Below are 19,471 nucleotides of genomic sequence, written 5' to 3' on the forward strand. Positions count from 1 at the left end.
ATTTTGAAAAAAGATATTTTGAGATATTTATATATAAATATCTTGGAGGAGATATTTATTTAGATTACTTAAGGGCTAAGTAAAGATTTATTCTATAAATTCTCTTATCCTCTCTCATTCTCTCATTCTCTCTCTCTCTCTCTCTCTCATTTTCTCTCTCTCTAAGATCCTTCGCCGTTCGTCGTCCGTTTCCAAAACGGAGGGTACTGCGTGGATCAGAAGAGGAAACTCTACACTTTTAGTGGATCGGATCGTCGTTTCGGAGAGTTTCGGGTTTTCCCAAGAATCGAGGTAGGAATCTGATCCTAATTTTGATTGGATATTTGGATAGCAGTAGAAAACATAGTAAGGTTATGTTTTGTGGTTTTAAGTTTTCGGGATCTCGAGTTGTCGTTTTGGACTGTTTTCGTATGAAATTTCATTTCGAATATAAGGTAAGGGGAATTTGATTACAACAGCATATTTGGAAAACTAAACCCCTAAAAAGCTAGTTTATGTTATTATTTATGATTTAACTCCTTATTTGTGAAAATCTACCGAATAGAGATGCCGGTTTGACGATTTTACGGTTTTTGGTAAAAACGAGGATTTCGATGTGTGATCTCCAAATTTTACAAATATTGTTTATTTGTATTTATACTATAGTATGAGAGGCTCGAATCCTTTATTTATTTAGTTAAACTATGTATATTGAATTTCTATCATTTAGCGGGTTTTTGTATTAAACTTGTGTGATATATGTTGTAATGAAAATGAATGTATTTTCTATACTACTGATATAGAATATGGGAATGAAATTCCAATTTGTTATACTGACAATGTGATAAACAGAGGCTGGTGATACACCGAGCCGCATCAGTAAACAAAGAGGGGTAAACTGAGTGGAAAGACGCTGGTTTGAACCCGATGGAATTATTTCTATACTATTGATATAGATTATGGGAGATAAAATCATATTTGTATAAATTGAATTTATGATACACGGAACCACAGCTTGAGAGTCCCGGGAGGGTTGAAAAATACTTTCTTTGCAGGGTGAAATGAAACCACTGTTATATGATACGGCGCGATATCATAGCTAGATGTACACGTACTAAACGATGTGGGTACCAAGATGGTCAGCTAGCAGGATGAAACCATTGGCTGATATTGGGCCAATGGAGGCAGTCGGATCGTATGTAGGTACTCGACAGTGCCTGCACGAACAGGGCATTGGACGAGTATCAGTGCACAACCCGAGCCACGGGGTAAAACTGGTTATAGGGATATTTTGCTGTTGGTCATCTGATAAATCATTAAATGGTCAAAAGACAGATGTGGGAATTTTGTAATATGAATAATGATATACCTGATGCATTACTGTATTGAAAATATTTTATTTATATTCCAGATGTTGAATAAAAATATGCATGTATGCAGTCACACACTGTTGTAACTCCTTCTTCCTTACTGAGAGGTGTCTCACCCTATCTTACAACCTTTGTTTTCAGGTCCGTCCGTGCGTCGGTCCTAGTAGATAAAGGGACTGGGGAGGTTATTTTGGTTAACTTACGTAAGCATCTAAATTTTGTACTAAACTTGATGAAAGTCCTTTTTGGAGGGTTGTAATATGACAATTACTCTAAGTCCGAATGTATGTAAATTATGGATGTATTAGTAAACTCTGGTATAAGGCTAGTAATAATCCCAATGGATGTTTATGTTTTTCCGCGACATTTACATCATGATTATGTATGATTTACACCCGTATGTCCCTATTTCGGGCGGGTTGTTTCCATATCTTGAACAAGTATAGATATTTGATGTATGTGAGTGACACCTGAGTCCGTGTAAAGGGCCAGGTCGTTACAGTAACACACTGCTGTCCAGTCAAGGATGGAACCATATTCCACAAGTTCTTTGTCCAAGGGCAATGGAGAAGAATGTGGCAGACTATAAGCCCCTTTTTCTGCAAATTGTCAAGGGTTAAAATATTTCCATGTGTGGACTCCCAAACAAAACAAAAAAAAAAAAAGCAGCTTTAAGCGGGGCTGCTATCTTCCAAATGTGAATCCAACGGGACTTGTCGCAATTTGATCCTGTTGCAGCGAAAATTTGTCCAAGAAAATTTGGATCAATCATAACTTTGATCACCTACCAAGAATGAGAGGAGAACAGCTTGGAGGACTTGGGGTGTACCCTGGGAGATCACCCAAATGACTAAGTCAGGGAATTTGGAAGGATTATATGATCGCAATGGTAAAGAGTAAGAATAAGATGAGATGTCTTACCTTCCTTAGAGGATCCTTTATATAGGCATTCGGAATAGCTATCTATTGATTTCCGTACTAATGGATTGCAGGGGTCACATTTCAAATATGTTACTAGAGAGAAAAGACTGGCGTGCAAACCCCATGCTTTAATTAATGGACGTTACTTCCTTTCTATTAATCCTTCGATGTCTTTTCATTTTTCGGTCTTACATAAGTTAATGTCGAGTTTATATCAAGGTCTCTTTTAGGTTATGTCAGTTGCCCATACTCTCAAAATAGAGTTACCTTCTTGGCTCAAGAATATATTGCATTTACCATAAGTCCTTTTATTGTCATGAAATTTGAATTAAGTAATCAGATGGACATCTATGGGTCTCATAGATAGACTAATACTTCGCTAAGCAGTGCTTGTTTCTTGTTTCCTTATGAGCAATGCTAATCAAATGGGCATTTTTGGACCTCCTGAGCGGTGCTCATCAGATAGGCCAATTTTTTGTCGAGCAGTGTTCATCTCTAGTTGCCTCATGAGCAGTACTCATTAGATGGGTAATTTTTTCCAGATCAGTCTGTCTATTGTTGTCTAATGAGCAGTGTTCATCAGATAGGCATTTTTTAGCCTCATATACAGTACTCATCAGATGAGCCAATTTTTTGCTAAACAATGTCAATCTCTTATTGCCTCATGAGCAGTGTTCATCATATGAGTATTATTGGGCTTTATGAGCGGTACTCATCATATAGGCCAAATTTTTGTCAAGCAGTGTCCATCTATCGTTGCCTCAAGAGTGGTGCTCATCAAATATGCATTTTTTGGCCTCATGAGCGGTGCTCACTGCTCATCAGATGGGTCAATTTCTCGTCGAGCATTACCTATTTATTGTTACCTCATGAACGTTGCTCATCAGATGGGCATTTTTGAGTCTCATGAGCGGTGCTCATCATATGGGCCATTTTTTTGCCCAATAGTGTCCATTTCTTATTGTCACATGAGCGGTACTTGTCAAATGAGCATCTTTAGGCCTCATGAGCGGTGCTCATAAGATGGGTCATTTTTTTTGCTTAGTGCTTGTTTTCTGAGTACATTTCTCCAACATGATTCACATCTCACGAAGCCTCGTGGTCCATGTCACCTCTTTTTCTCTTATAAATAGTCCCATAATGTCAAGGGTGACTAGGAAGTGATCTTAGATGGGCCTACAACATAGTATTTGAATCATGTGAGTGAAGTGAAGTGAAGTACCAAGTCTGCCGAGATTAGGAACCTACCAATCCTTGAAAAGGAAGGCAGCTCCCTCGAGTTAGACCAAGTGAAATTGCCACCTATGAAAGGGAGATCAATAAGGGCATTCATGCTAAGTCAAGAAATTCTCTCATGCAATTGGTCTCATGGCTACCCCCACTTCTTTCGTGCAGATAAGCAATCATGTTGGAGACACCTCCAATGATCCAAGGAGCATCCCACCGATTCCTAATCTTGTTGAGTTCATTCTAAAAGAGAGATCTAGAGGGTCCTTCACCAGGGCCATAAACACCTTTGAAAATCCTCGGAAAGTTATCATTCATGCTTTTGAACAAACAAGACACTGAAAAGGAATTAATAAAGTGGTCCAACAATTCCACAACACTAGGCTTCCACACACCTACGATTTTGCTTACCAATTTCAACTTCCGAAGAAGCCAAACAAATACCTGATTCTTGAAGTGAGTGTTGTCCAAGACCAAGTCCTTCAAAGTATCAAAATTGTTTTTGTGGGTGTGCGCGCGCGCACAAATACCCATATGAGAATCAAGACATTTACTAGCTCTCGGAAAGTGTAGCAGAAAATGCAGCTTGGTGCGGTCATTAGCAGCTTGCACATCTTTCTAGAGCTTGCAAATTCAATCTCTCCCAGCCTCAAGTAACATTTCCTTTTGAATTTTTAGGTGTATAAGGTGCTGAGTCAACCTAGTCGATTTACCAAGTCCGGCCAAGTTGCACATTTTTGACTCAGTTGATTTCGGTTTTATCAAAATCAGCTTCGTATCATCATGGACCAACCAGGGGCCCAGTTTTGGTCCAACCCAGTCAGTCTGTCCCGTCCAGTCCAGATTTTAAAACCATGTTTAATGGTGAAAATATGTGGCTTGACACACTAAACCAAAAATATTATTAGAAAAAAAAAAACAACATTTTCATGTTTCGTAAACCAAAAATATGGTACAAAGCTGCATTTCCATGTTTTATAAAACCAAAAATATTGAAGAAAGATGCATTTTCATTTTCCATCTTTTGATTCATGACTTCACTTAGGGTTAAGAAGCACAAAAGATTGCGCAGGGAGGGGGGGTTGTGATGTTTGATGAGTCCATTAGCATCAAAGTCAAAAATAGCTTGTTCAAGGCTATTAGCTTTGCCAACTTAAGATAACTCCAACGGTCACAAAAGGTCAGCCAGGTCTGCCAAACAATTACACTCACCCCAATAAGGTCTTTCATCAAGAGAAACACAATTTACAGACAATCACATTCCCTCTCAAATTTACACATGCCAGCCAAAACAATCTGAGAATCCAAACACCAAATTTTATACCTATTAATCTCACTCGCTTGAATACATAAAACCATTGACAAAGAAGAACAGGCAATGGTGGGAAGCATGGAAAACAAAAGAAAGGACAGAAACATGAAAGGAGGGGAGCAGTAGGCACTTGACACTATATATATAAGACAAAGGTGCTAATTCATGTTTCATCTTGCAGATCTGGAACTCCAAGCATATAAAGTGCACAACAGTTAGTCCATTAGCATTCAAAACTAAACATCACCTCAGAGGCTCTTTAGATTTGCCAAGATCAACCATAAACTTGTGTCATAGCTCCTCTTTGGACAATGGTTTTTATTACCAAGAATAGGTGAACAAGAAAATTTACAAATCATCATTGTTTTTTATGTTGCTCTAGCTTGTTAAAGAATTAGAATCTAGAAAATTCAGAAAACATATTACATTTTCCAGAAAATGATAGCATTCTTAATAAAATAAGTCTTCAAACAAACCAGGCCAAATGTGCTGTGTCATTTGATTTTATTTTATTTTTGCACCCATTTTTTAACATAGAAAATTACTCAATACAATTCAAAACACGTTCTTCTTCTCTTCTATGTTTACATTTAAAATCTGTCATTGTTGAAATGTTGGTTCAATGTTTAAATACGTAATCTCTTTCAACTCCGCTAAATCTAACCCCACTAATTTTACAAACTAGAGAACAGTTAAAATAGCTGTTTAATGTGAGCCTGCTACAATTAAGGCTAAAAACTGCTATGAGAGGTTCAGCTTTCCAAAATGTACTAGGGACAGAAAAAATGTGAGTTTGTTACCATCAGCGTTCAAGATGTCCTATTCCCATTCAAGACTCTAACAGCCCACTTAGTTCGGGAAAACAGATCCAATTTTTTATATTGCTTAAGCTTTAGGTTAAGTGCAAATCTAACATGGTATCAGAGCCATGGCTGCCAGGAGGTCCTAGGTTCCAATCTTGTTGCCTGTGTTTAATGTTTGTTTGTTAAAAATCATGCTGCCAGGAGATCCTAGGATCCAATCTTGTTGCCCGTGTTTATTGTTTGTTTATTAAAAATTATCTTTCCCTATAATCAGTGTTGTTTATCATGTGTTTATCTCTCCACATGCAATCGGGCTGCATGTGCAGGGTAGTGTTTAAGGCTTTGATATTCATTGTTAGCCCACAACCTAATAGCTAAAATTTTAGGTAAAGGGAGTACTGTAACATGGTATTAGAGCTGGTTACCAAGAGGTTCCCGGTTCTAGTCTTGTTGCCCGCATTTAATGTGCGGCATTTAAAAAATCATTGTATTCCCTATCATGGGTGTTATCATCATGTGTTTATCTCTCCACATGCTGTCGAGGTTGCACGAGCAAGGGAGTGTTAAGGCTTGATACATTGTTAGCCCACAACCTAACAGCTTAAGTTTCTAGGTAAAGTGGCAATCTAACATATAATTCCCTAAGTACAAGAATGCCCCCCTTTATTTTCTAGTTTTTCATTTATATAACAAACTTGGAAATTTTTTTTATAAATCTCCATATAAATGTTGGAAATCTCAAACATTAAAGAGGCATTGTCACATTTTTTTTTTTTTGAAAAATTGTAAATAGAAAATAAATATTATTTTCCGCAATTAAAGAAGTCGTCGCCCAGTGTCACGATCCGACTCTTTTCACACCGTTGTGAAGGGGCCGTGCGGCGCTAGCACTCTTGCTTAACTAGTCAGCCTATCGTTTACCAACATTCATCCACAAAACACTTTCATTAACATTCAATCAGATAGCAGCGGAAATAATAATCAATTCATGAAAGCCGTGGCAACCAAGCAGTAAATATTGAAGCAAACATAATTCATTAACAAATCCTCCGTTGACATGTTGTACTTAGCGAGGGAGGCAAGTAGGCTAAGCACGTTGACAATTGCTAGTGAGTTTTACAATGACTAATGAACACTCACCCTCCCCTAAAGAGGTTTTTATGTAATTATCATCCTGGCACTAGGAAACATCAAAGTGACCGAGGAGTCATACTGCCTTATTTGACTTACAAAGACTCTACTAGCAGAAATTAACCCTACACTAGTATTTACATGATGGAAACCCATCCCAAGCACACGAAATAAGCGGTCACAGGCAAGCATAATGCCCTGAACAAGCTTAGCTCGTGACACCCAGCAATGGTGGCTGAGAATAGGAAAACGATAGAGGTAGGTATATTTGTTCGCATGTTTCTAAAGAGAAAAAAATACATGCTTCATGAACGTAGGATGGGAAGCAGATGAATGGAATGATCACTTTGACCAAATTTGAGACCAATTTCAAAGAAAAGGGTCAAGGAATTGTTGGACCAAAAATCCAAAAAATAATAGTTATTGTGTGCGTTTCGATTAATTTGTAGTAGGCTTGTATGTGTTTGGGGGTTTTGCTTGTAATAAATATGTCGTTTAGGGGTTTATTTGTAATTTCTTGTATTTTAATCTTCTTATATAATAGGGTGGCCAGTGGCCGCGTCTTTTCTTCTACTATTAAAAGACCCTGCCTGTCTCCTCACTAAGCAGAAACAAGCCTCTATCTTTTCTCCTACTGTACCCAGAACAACTTCATTAAACCCAACCACAGTGCCACATCATCTGACAAATGGCCACGTCACCATACTACTCCAGAGTCCAAAGAAACAGCCCTGTGATTTTCCTAGGATTGAAGTTCCAATTTCACTTTCTTCATCTTTTCACTTTCTAATTTTTAATGGAAAAAAAAATCTGAAATTCCAATCCTGTTCTAGAAAATTTGATTCACTTTTACTTTCTTTACAAAAGCTCTTCTCTTATTTCACCTCACTAAAAAGAATTAAAAATTAAAAATTACTTTTGGAATTCATGGATATCCCAGTGAGTTTCCATTTGTGGAAACAAATTTGAGATTTGAAGGTTGCAATTTTTGCCAATTCTTTTTTCCATTGATTGATTTAACATCCTTGCATGCCAAGTATGGAATTCTTCCTCCCCCTATCCAGTCTTATCACAATCTTCAGTCTATAACCTGCATATGAAGGAACTAATGCTTCAAGAAGAACAAGAATAACTTGCTTATTATTAATCATTAATGCATCAAGAGCAAAATATGATCGATTATTGTCTTGTCCACCTTCACCAAACTTCAAAAATCCAACATTTATTCTCAAGTTCTACAGTTAGGGGAAGATAATCATATTGAGGAGGATATTAATGAAGCCCATGATATTGGAACCGATGTTATGAATTTTCAAGACACATTGAAGATACGAAAGAACAACGGATTGAAGGCCCCGCTAATAAATAGTTGACAGTGCTGTGATTGAATGTGAATAAAATATGTGCATTCCATTCATTGATTTTGTACTTCCCGTAGACGTTAATGAGCTCGTCTGTTTCTTTCTCGCTGCCACAAGGAAATTTTTTTTCATCTTGCGATGCATCCAGTTTTGCAGTCATAGTTCATCTCTATTAGCAGTTATACCAGCCCAGCTACAGTACAAAATAAGTTGTAACCAATATATTCCTTTTCTGATTTAATTGTAACCATTTTTATTCTTTGATTCCTCCTGAATTGTATATATAGACACTGCCTTCATAAATAAAATATACTGGACACATAGAAAGTATTTTATTGCTGTTGACATGGTATCAGATCTGCTGTGACTAGCTTGTCTTCAGATCCATGGATAACTCTTCAGATCCATGGAGTTATCCTCTTCCTCCCTTCCCCCAGTGCCTTCCATTGCTTCTTCATTTTCTCACATTGTTACCACCAAACTCACCACAGAGAACTATCTCCTCTAGAAAGTTCAGATTACAGCTTACCTAAGGGGTCAGGACCTCTTCTCCTATGTTGATGGCTCGCTTCCTCCTCCACCGGAATTTCTCCCTGCAACTGCAGAGCAGCCACCCAAACCTGACCCTGCCTTCTTGGCCTGGAGACGCACTGATCAGCTGGTCCTCAGCGTTCTGTTCTCCTCTCTCTCTGAATCAATCCTCGGCCATGTGCTCTCTTCTTCAACATCTCATGATCTATGGTGTTTCCTCTCCACCATGTTCTCTCACTCACAAGCAAAAGAGTTTCAGATCAGATTTCAACTTGCCAACCTCTCTCGCGGTGACCAATCCATCTCTGATTATTTTGGAAAAATTCGGCTTTTTGCTGAGTCACTTGCTGCAACCGGTAATGCTCTGTCTAATAAAGCGCTCATTTCCTATATCTTAAATGGCCTTGGTCCCTCTTATGAATCCTTCGTAACCTCCATTACAACCAGAGCTGAACCTTTGACAACCCATGAACTGTATCAACTACTTCTCATTCACGAAAACTGCCTCACTCATACTTCCACATTCAGACCTCCTTCTCTTGATTTCTATGCGAATTTCAGCTCTGCTACTGGTTCACGAGGTTGTCCTCTTCACCGAGTTGGGAGAAAAGGTCGTGGCTGTGGGAGATTCTCCTATCACAATCGTGGTGATCGCAATGCTTCTCGCAACCCACCACAGCAGTCCTCATTCTTTCGGCCAACTTGCCAGGTTTGCAACAAGATTGGGCATGTGGCACTCCACTGCCGAAACAGATTCAAATCATGTTTATTAATATGATTCTCCTCGCAATTTCTCAGCAAATTTCACTGCTCCTGCCTCTTCTTCAAACAATGAGTGGTACCCTGCAGCCACTCACCATATCACCAATGCTCTATCGAACCTGAACCTTTCATCCAAGCAATACAGTGGTGATGACACCATCAAGGTTGGCGATGGCTCCAAACTTCCCATTCAAAACTTCAGTGATTCTTCTTTTCCTACTTCTTCCTTTTTCTTCTCAAAAATCTCCATGTTCCGTCAATTACCAAAAACCTAATTTCTGTTCTTCGTTTCTGCACTGATAATAACTACTTCTTTGAATTTCACTCCTCTCACTTTTCTGTCAAGGACTCGCAGACGAAGAAAATCCTCCTCACCGGGCCAACCCGTGATGGGTTATACGTGTTTCCTTCCACCACTCAGTCCTCTCCTTCCACCCATGTTAGTTAGCACACTTCTCTTCCACAGTGGCATCGCAGATTGGGTCATCCCTCCCTTGCTCTCGTCCATCACTCTCTACACACCAACTGTTTGACGCATTGCCCCTCAGAAGCCTCTTTCAAATGTCCAATTTGCCCTCTTGCAAAATCACATTAGCTTCCATTTCCCTCAAGTCGGGCCGCGTATCACAAGCCCTTGGAATTAGTTTGTTCGGACCTTTGGGGTCCATCTTCATTTGTATCTCGTTTGGGTTATAAATACTATATTTCCTTTGTGGACCACTACACCAAATTCACTTGGTTATTTCCTATCAAACAAAAATTTGATGACATTCATATATATTCCAATTTTTTACCCTTTGTTGAGAGAATGTTTAACACCAAATTAATAACTTTACAAACTGATGGCGGTGGTGAATTTAAACTCATCTCCTCCATGTGTTAAAAACTTGGTATTCACCATCACCTCTCATGTCCTCACACCCATCAACAAAATGGACTCATTGAACAAAAGCACTGTCATATTGTTTAAACTAGGCTTACCCTCTTGCTCCAAGCATCTCTCCCTTTTACTTATTGGGCTGATGCCTTTGAAACTGCTGTTTACTTAATAAACCGCCTCCTCACTCCAACATTAATTCATTAATCTCCTTATTCAATAGTTTTTAATCATGAACCCGATTACAATTTTTTGAAGGTTTTTGGTTGCCTTTGTTGGCCCCACCTTCGTCCATACCTTCCCAACAAATTTAATTTTCGGTCCACTCCTTGCTTGTTCCTTGACTATAGTGCTTCTCACAAGGGATACAAATGCCTCAATCTGATGTAGGACGTTTCTAGGAACCCTAGTCTTACCAAAGACCCTCTCACAAATGTGCACACACCAGATACACTTTAAGATGAGAATTTAATTAACCACAATGAACAATATAAACTATATGCGAAAACTACAAGTTGTGGAAAATTCAAAAAGTTATAAGATTCACTTAGACTTGTCCGTAAGAACCTAATCAAGTAGGAGAAGATAATCACTTGAAAGATGGTAGATTCAAGCCTTAGAATTAAGCCAAAACATGTAAATTATATATCCTTAGAATAAGACACAATCAAGCATTCAAGTGTTGAAAATCTTCTTGGCTTTGAAAAGTTTGTCTACGGAGTTTGTTCAAAGATATGCAATGGTTTTTTTGAAAAGGCTATCGAAAGATGAATATTATATTGACTATCTAGGGTGTATTTTGGAAGTATTTGAAATGAGCTTACTGAAATGATTCAAAATGATGAACAGAACACGCTTGAACCTTGATATCCTAAATGATGATTCTCGGCACTACTTGGGGTTGTGATTGATCCACTTGATTGTTGAGGCAATAATCCCACACAACAGCTACTAGAATGGTAAGATAGAGAATGGAAAATGATAATTTCGTGGCCTCTCACCACTCAAGCTCCAAAGGAGAAGGGATGTGGCCTCTCACCACTCACTCACAAAGACGAAACAAGCTTAAGGCTTAAGCACAAGGCAATAACTCTTGATTCAATTCAAAAATACTTGTTATCCCTAATAACTTACATGTCCAGCTATATATAAAGATGTTGAAACAACCCTCCAACCATAAGTAAATAAAATATAACAAAGCTTTGAATAAAAAATGATAAAGTGAAATCAAAAGTCAAAAATGCAGAAATTTTAAAACAAATGGTCTCATTCTTCGGCCTTCCAACTATTCAATACTTTGAATTAGCTCACCTACCATATACCAAATTAAAGATATGAAAGTCTTCTTTGCAACACGCTTTGAACCACTTCATTTGAACTTTTGTAGAGAAAGTTATGGCATATTTGGTGAAGGTGTACAATTTTCCACGTGATGCAGAATTTTTGGATGAATGACTACTGTTATTGGGCTGCCAACTCGTGCACACTTTGAACTTCATGTGTTTCCCTATACCCAAAGAAAGGTATGGGAGTCTTCTTTCCAGCCCAATTGGAATCAGGTTATTTGAGCCTTTGTAGATAAAGTTATGCATTTTTTTTGCAAAGGTGCGCAATTGCCTTCATCCCAACGAATGTATCCACGTGACACCATCTCAGCGAATGTTATGTTTGGGGAATGTTGATCCCCACCATCTGGTATTCAAATAGCTCAGTGAATAGGACCACGGGACTTAGCCCTTTTCAGGTTGTCCTTGGTTATAGTCCCAAGAAGCCTATAGACCTCATTCCATAACCACCAGAGTCTAGAGTGAGCGAGGCAGCTGATACTTTTGCAAAACACATACATGACTTACACTCTGAGATCAAAATGAAAATTAATTAGAGCAATGAGCATTATAAATCTATGGCTGACATACATCGCAGGTTGCAAGAATTTTCAAAAGGTGATATGGTTATGGTTCTTATTCATCCCGAACGAATTCCTTCAGGAAAGGTAAGAAAGCTTCATGCTAAAAAGAGGGGACCATCTAAAGTCCTAAAGAAAATAAGCTGTAATGCATACATGTAAGATATTCCTCTTGATTATGGCATAAGCAATGTATTTAATGTTGAGGATCTAACCCCTTTTCTTGAAGCCAATTCTTTTTTCAGAGCCTAGCCATACTAACCCTGCAGGTGACCTTTCCCCATTTATAGACACAGATACTACTGAAGAGCCAAAATTGTCTTTGCCACCACCATTAATTCCACCCAAGAAACCTGAGCAAATTGAAAAGATTTTGGATGATAAAACAACGCACACACGGGCTGGATCATATCAAAAATTATTGGTCAAATGGAAAGGCGAGCCCCTATCAGAACAAAGTTGGATCTTAAAGGAAGAAGTTTTGCACCTCAACCCAGAACTATACACCGAATATCTTCAACAAAATTCTTCAGGGTAGAATCTTCTCGGCCAAGGAGAGATGATAGAGATCAACATTCCCCAAACATAACATTCGTTGAGATGGTGTCATGTGGATACATTCACTGGGATGAAAGCAACTGCGCACCTTTACAAAAAAATGCATAACTTCATCTACAAAGACCCAAATAACCTGATTCCAATTGGGCTGGAAGGAAGACTCTCATACCTTTCTTTGGGTATAAGGAAACACATGAAGTTCAAAGTGTGCACGAGTTGGCAGCCCAATAACTGTAACCATTCATCCAAAAATTCTGCATCACATGGACAGTTGTACACCTTCACCAAATATGTCATAACTTTCTCTACAAAAGTCCAAATGGAGTGGTTCAAAGCGTGTTGCAAAGAAGACTTTCATATCTTTAATTTGGTATATAGTAGGTGAGCTAATTCAAAGTATTGAACATCTGGAAGGCTGAAGAATGAGACCATTTGTTTTAAAATTTCTGCATTTTTGACTTTTGGTTTCACTTTATCATTTTCCATTCAAAAGTTTATTATATTTTATTTACCTATGGTTGGAGGGTTGTTCCAACATCTCTATATATAGTTGGGTATGTAAGTTATTAGGGACATCAAGTATTTTTGAATTGAATCAAGAGTTATTGCTTTGTGCTTAAACTTTAAGCTTGTTCCCTCTTTGTGAGTGAGTGGTGAGAGACCACATCCCTTCTCCTTTGGAGATTGGGTGGTGAAAGGCCACGAAATTATCATTCTCCATTCTCTATCTTACCATTACAGTAGTTGTTGGGTGGGATTAATGCCTCAACAATCAAGCGGATCAATCACAACCCCAAGTAGTGCCAAGAATCATCATTCGGGATATCAAGTAAGGTTCGAGCGTGTTGTGTTCATCATTCCAAATCATTATAGTAAGCTCATTTCAAACACTTCCAAAATACACCCTAGATAGTCAATATAATATTCATCTTCCGATAGCCTTTTCAAAAAATTCATTGCATATCTTTAAACAAACTCCGTAGACAAACTCTTCAAAGCCAAGAAGATTTTCAACACTTGAATGCTTGATTGTGTCTTATTCTAAGGATATATAATTTGCATGTTTTGGCTTAATTCTAAGGCTTGAATCTACCATCTTTCAAGTGATTATCTTCTCCTACTTGATTAGGTCCTTAAGGACAAGTTTACGTGAATCTTATAACTTTCTGAATTTTCCACAACTTGTAGTTTTCGCATATAGTTTATATTGTTCATTGTGGTTAATTAAATTCTCATCTTAAAGTGTATCTGGTGTCTGCACATTTGTGAGAGGGTCTTTGGTAGGACTAGGGTTCCTAGAAACGTCCTACATCACGATCTCTCCAAAAATAGATTTTACATATCCCGTGATGTCACGTTTGATGAAACTTCATTCCCTTTTGCACAATCTCGGCCCACAATCTCTGCACCGCCTGTTTCTTCTACTCCCGCCTCCTTAACCATTCTATCTCCTTCACTACTTGGCCCCACCCCACACTTACCTCCCGTAGGCCCAACTCCCTCCCTATCTCCTTCTATTCTCAACCCAGGCCCTAGTCCACTACCGCATATGTCTTCCCCTATAACTTCGTCTACCTCCCGATCTTCACAATCATTAAACCCCTCACCTCCTTCACTCTCCATTCCCCCTACTGATCCTCCTATTCTTGTCCCTCCTCGGTCCCCCATAATCACTCGAGCCCAGACCAATTCTTCTCACCCCGAGGTATTTTTTTTATGGTACTAGCCCGCCAGTGCCTCATCACCACTGTTCATGTTCCCGATGAACCTTCGAGCTACACAGTGGCTTCCAAATTTGCGGATTGGTGTGCTGCTATAACACAAGAAATTGCTGCTTCAACTAGACTTGATTTCTTGTACCTCCCGTTCCCTCTTCAAATATTCTTGGGTACCGTTGGGTCTATCGCACCAAGACTAACGCCAATGGTTCCTTTCAGCGACGGAAGGCCCGTTCGGTGGCCAAAGGCTTTCATCAGCAACCTAGCCTTGATTATCACGAGACATTCAGTCCTGTGGTTAAACCTTCAACAATTCGCCTCATCTTGTCCATTGCCGTGTCTCGGCGCTGGGCATTGCGCAAGCTAGATATTGAGAATGCCTTTTTACATGGGAACCTTATTGATGATGTTTTTATGCAACAACCTCAAGGCTTTGTGGATCCAGCTCATCCTACCTTTGTATGCAAGCTCAACAAGGCAATTTATGGGTTAAAACAAGCTCCAAAAGCGTGGTTCAACTTAGTTCATGGTTACTTAGTATGGATTTCTAGTCTCCAAAATTGATCCTTCACTTTTCATTTTCAGCACTACTACTGCTAAAATTTTTTTGCTTGTCTATGTCAATGACATAGTAATAACAGCATCCAACTCCTCTGCTATTGATACCTTGATTGCTGCCATGAGTGATGCCTTTCTTGTTCGGGATCTTGGAAATTTGTCTTTCTTTTTGGGTCTTGAAATATCACACCGCGGCTGGTTTGTTCATCTCCCAAAGAAAATATATGAAAAATTTACTCACTCGCAGCAACATGCTTCAATGCAAACCCATGTCCTCACCAATGGTTGCATCACTTAAGCTTTCCAAATTTGATTCACCTGATTTTGATGATCCAGCTCTCTACAGAAGCTTAGTTGGAGGTCTTCAATATCTCAATTTCACCTGCCCAAATATATCTTTTGCTGTAAATAAACTTTTTCAGTTTATGCACTCACCCAAACTTACTCATGGAGTGCACTCAAAAGAGTCCTACGATACCTAAAGGGAGCAATCAACCATGGTTTATTTTTTACTTGTCACACAGGGCTTGTTCTTTACGCTTATTCTGATGCAGATTGGGGTGGATGTCCAGATGATCGGCGATCAACCGCTGGCTTTTGCATCTTTCTTGGTAACCATCTCATATCATGGAGCTCTAAGAAACAGAAAACAGTAGCCAGATCATCCACTGAAGCTGAATACAAATCCTTGGCATCCTCGGCAGCTGAATTAATATGGCTTCAAACTCTTCTCAAGGAATTTGGTTTATTTTTACCTCAAGCACCTACACTTTGGTGTGACAACCTTGGTGCCACATACCTTTGTGCCAATCCTGTATTTCATTCAAAAACCAAGCACATGGATATCGACTACCATTTTGTTCGGGATCATGTCGCTACCAACACACTCAGAATTTCCTTTGCAGCTCCAAAGATCAACTTGTGGATGTTCTTACCAAACCTTTACTTGCGTAAAAATTTAATCATTTTACAACAAGTCACAAAGTGGTTGACACCCCTTTGGACTCGAGGGGGCATATTAGCAGTTATACCAGCCCAGCTACAGTACAAAATAAGTTGTAACCAATATATTCCTCTTCTGATTTAATTGTAACCATTTTTATTCTTTGATTCCTCCTGCATTGTATATATAGACACTGCCTTCATAAATAAAATATACTGGACACACAGCAAGTATTATATTTCTGTCAACAGTCTCTTGCTTCTTTTGACACTCTTGCACTTCTAAATTAGCGGTTGACTTTGTTCTCAGTGAGGGAGAATCGATGCAGGATGGGAAGCGAAAAAATGGATTGATCACTTTTGACCAAATTTGGAGACAAATTTCAAAGAATAGAACCAAGGGAATGAAAACCAAATGTGATTAGTTAGTTAGCAGTTAACATGTGTGTTTAGTTCACACTGTCGTAAGCTTATTACATTTGAGGATTGATTTTGTAATAGATGTCTTTTAGGGGTTTTTTTTAATTTCCTGTAATTTAATTTTTACTATGAAATAGTGTGTGGAGTGTGGACGTCACATAAGGTCAGTTTGTGAATTTGAACTTGAGAAGTTAATGTGTGTTTCCTCTTGTATCTCCTTCCTCCTTCCCTTCGTGTTCTTCCTCCTTCCCTTCCTTTTCACTCTTCGTATTTTCTCTCTCAGCAGTAACTGCAATTTCTGTTCTGCATCATTCACTTCTTACCCAAGTTCTGTGCAATACACTAATAATGTGTTCTTCCCTACCAGCCACTAATTTTTCAAGAGTGGAGGATGGTGGTTTGACTACATAGATTTATTTACAAATATACACAAATGCATAACTTGTATTAATATTCTTCTCTCTAAAAATAGTTTCTCCACGTCTGAGTGACTTACCAAATAAGACGATAATATAAAAATGCAGTACTTACCATGGAAGAAATTCAAGATGGATTAGAAAATTAGAACAGAAGTATTTAAAGCGTATGGTTTTTTTTAGTCTTATTCACTACTTTTACTGTTTCACCATAATTGCTATCATTCTACGAGAGTCGATAACACAAGCATAAATTCAAGCAAACTAGTAAAAGTAATGAATAGAAACAACTTCAATTAGCTTTGCAAAAATTAAACCAACCCCCTTCCCAATGGTGTGATTCAGTGGATGGGTATTGGGTGCAAAATTCAAGGTGTTCAAAGAGAGAGAGAGAGAGAGAGAAAGAGAGAGAATATGCATCAAAATTTATTTAGGTAGTCTTTGGGGGCATAGATTTCAATGCTTAGATTTAGATTCATGCGGATTTAGAAGAAAAGACAATTTTATACTTTTTTCTATCTAAATCTATAAAAATACAGAATATCCAAGTGCCAACATCCATGCTCCCAAGCATAGGGTTAAGAGCCCAATAGTCCAGATAAGTTCATAATTTTTGAAGACTTGTATATTGTTGCAGACTTACCCCCATAGTCTTTATACTCAGCATCGACATACGAGTCAGGAAGGACAAATAGAACACCAGGCAATCCTGTAACAAAGGAAATAATATGGATTTTTTAAGTCCCAAACACGGGTGAAAAAGATTTTAAGTACGGAACAAACATAGAGAACCACAATTCTGAAAGCAATTTAACTCAAACCTTCCATCTTATTTGCAGTTTCCTCATCAATCTCGCAGCCAAATCCAAAATACCTCTCACATGAAACATTGTAAATTTTCTTCTTTGCTTCCTCGTCACTGATACATTGCCAGATATGAACTCAAAACATAACCAATAGAATCAAAAAATCACTTGATAATTTCTACATATGCTAGCATCAACAAGTTGAGCATGCGTCCGCACAGAACTCTATAGAAATGACAACTTATAGATCCACACTAGCCCAAAGAAATTATGTTTCGACCAAAGCACATGAAGTAAATCATAGTACGGAAAAAATTCCAGAACAGGTTTGAGAACCCAGAAACTCCTACTCAAGAAGCTAGATAAGTAGTTTACATTCAGAGCCATCCATCCACCCAACTAAAAGTTGGGTTTCCCTCCCATGTGGAGGATGGTCCGCATGTATGATTGGTCCACTTGGATGTCTTGACCAATGCGCAAGTGGAATCCATGCCTAAGTGGAAGTAGAAAACATCTATTTTGGTGTAGCCCACTTAGGGTGTCATGAAAGGAGTGCTTCACTAAATAGTTTGTTATAATTTGTTTGGTAGATGAATGATCATCTTCAGAGAAGTTAAAGGCAACAAATGGAGAAGCTATTGCTGGAAGTTGGTGCATTTTTGTGCATCAATGTGGGCATCCAAGAAGACATTGAAGGAGAGAAGAAAAACATGCTGAAAATTAAGGTTAGAGGTGTCTGCGCCTCACATTGATCGTTGCAGAGTGATTTGTTGTCCAATCAGTATGAAATTTTGACATCTTATTCGTGACTCATCATTCTTCAATCTGGTCGGTTTGATCGTCATTTGGAGCTCATTTTCCTTGGTTTCAAAGCTTGTACAGCAGCCTCTGCTTTTGGTGGGATCTCTCCATTTTCTTGAAGTTTGATTCCATCATTGTTGGTGTGACTCATGCTGATTTGTATGCCAAGAGTTTATTGTTCTTGATGAATTTAGTTGATGTATGCCTCTAGCTTCAACTAGGGAAGACCTATTGTAACTTACTATTTTGACATAGTGGAAGATTGGAAGCAGACTTCAGTCCCCATGGTTTTTCCTTCACACCAAAGGGTTTTCCATATAAATTTGGTGTTCTCTTTGTGATTGTGTGGCCGATTTGTGTTTTTCTGGCTATTAATTATTTATGTTATTGGGTAATTAATTATTCTACTTAGTGTTGATAGGACTATAGGAAAGTTTATCTTGAGATATTTTTGTTTCGACCATCACCTTCATACCTCCCTTCCTCAATAGTGGTATTAGAGCTTGGTTGGTGTGTAGCTATTAAGGTAAACACTAGTAGAATGATTAGTTTGAATTGGAGTAACTATCACATTCAGAAAGGAAAAATGGAGGGTCTACTTTATTGTAAAAATTATAATGCTCATATTTTTGGTGAGTTGGTGAAGCTTGGTGACAAAACTGCAGATGATTGGAACTTATTAAATAGTTAAGTATGAAATTATATCCAGCAATGGGTTGATGATAATGTCTATAACCATGTGGCCAATGAAATTGACGCATACTCACTTTCGACAAAGTTGTTTAAGATTTATGCTATAAAAATGGGCGCGCAAGGGGGGGGGGGGGAAATAAATTGCATATGATAAATAAGCTTATGAATCTTAAGTATAGGGACGGTACTCTTATTACTAATCATTTAAATGAAATACAGGGTTTTATAAATCAGTTGGCCTCTATAAAAATTTCTTTTGATGATAAGGTGCAAGCTTTATGGATTCCTAGATCTTTACTAGACACTCGAGAACTTTGAGAGCCATCACAAACTTGGCCCCTAAAGGATTTGTCTATAAGTTTGGTAAATAGCAATATAT

General features: G+C 38.3%; 1 protein-coding gene and 1 long non-coding RNA gene across 2 annotated transcripts in view; one reads left to right on the top strand and one right to left on the bottom strand.

Annotated features, from left to right (window-relative positions):
• Positions 1-19,471, bottom strand: part of LOC131150642 (multiple organellar RNA editing factor 2, chloroplastic) — a 28,889-nt gene that overhangs the window by 4,304 nt on the left and 5,114 nt on the right. The window contains exons 2-3 of the mRNA XM_058101495.1: positions 17,614-17,711; positions 17,436-17,501 (exon numbers count right to left, since the gene is read on the bottom strand). Coding sequence (XP_057957478.1) covers positions 17,436-17,501; positions 17,614-17,711 — 164 coding nt within the window. The remainder of the gene's footprint in view (positions 1-17,435; positions 17,502-17,613; positions 17,712-19,471) is intronic.
• On the top strand, positions 117-1,713 carry LOC131150643 (uncharacterized). The gene is made up of 2 exons (XR_009135579.1): positions 117-291; positions 1,491-1,713. It is a non-coding gene; the product is annotated as an uncharacterized LOC131150643 (long non-coding RNA).

The sequence above is a fragment of the Malania oleifera genome, chromosome 3, assembly GCF_029873635.1.
Source record: "Malania oleifera isolate guangnan ecotype guangnan chromosome 3, ASM2987363v1, whole genome shotgun sequence".
In the NCBI taxonomy this organism is placed as follows: Eukaryota; Viridiplantae; Streptophyta; class Magnoliopsida; order Santalales; family Ximeniaceae; genus Malania; species Malania oleifera.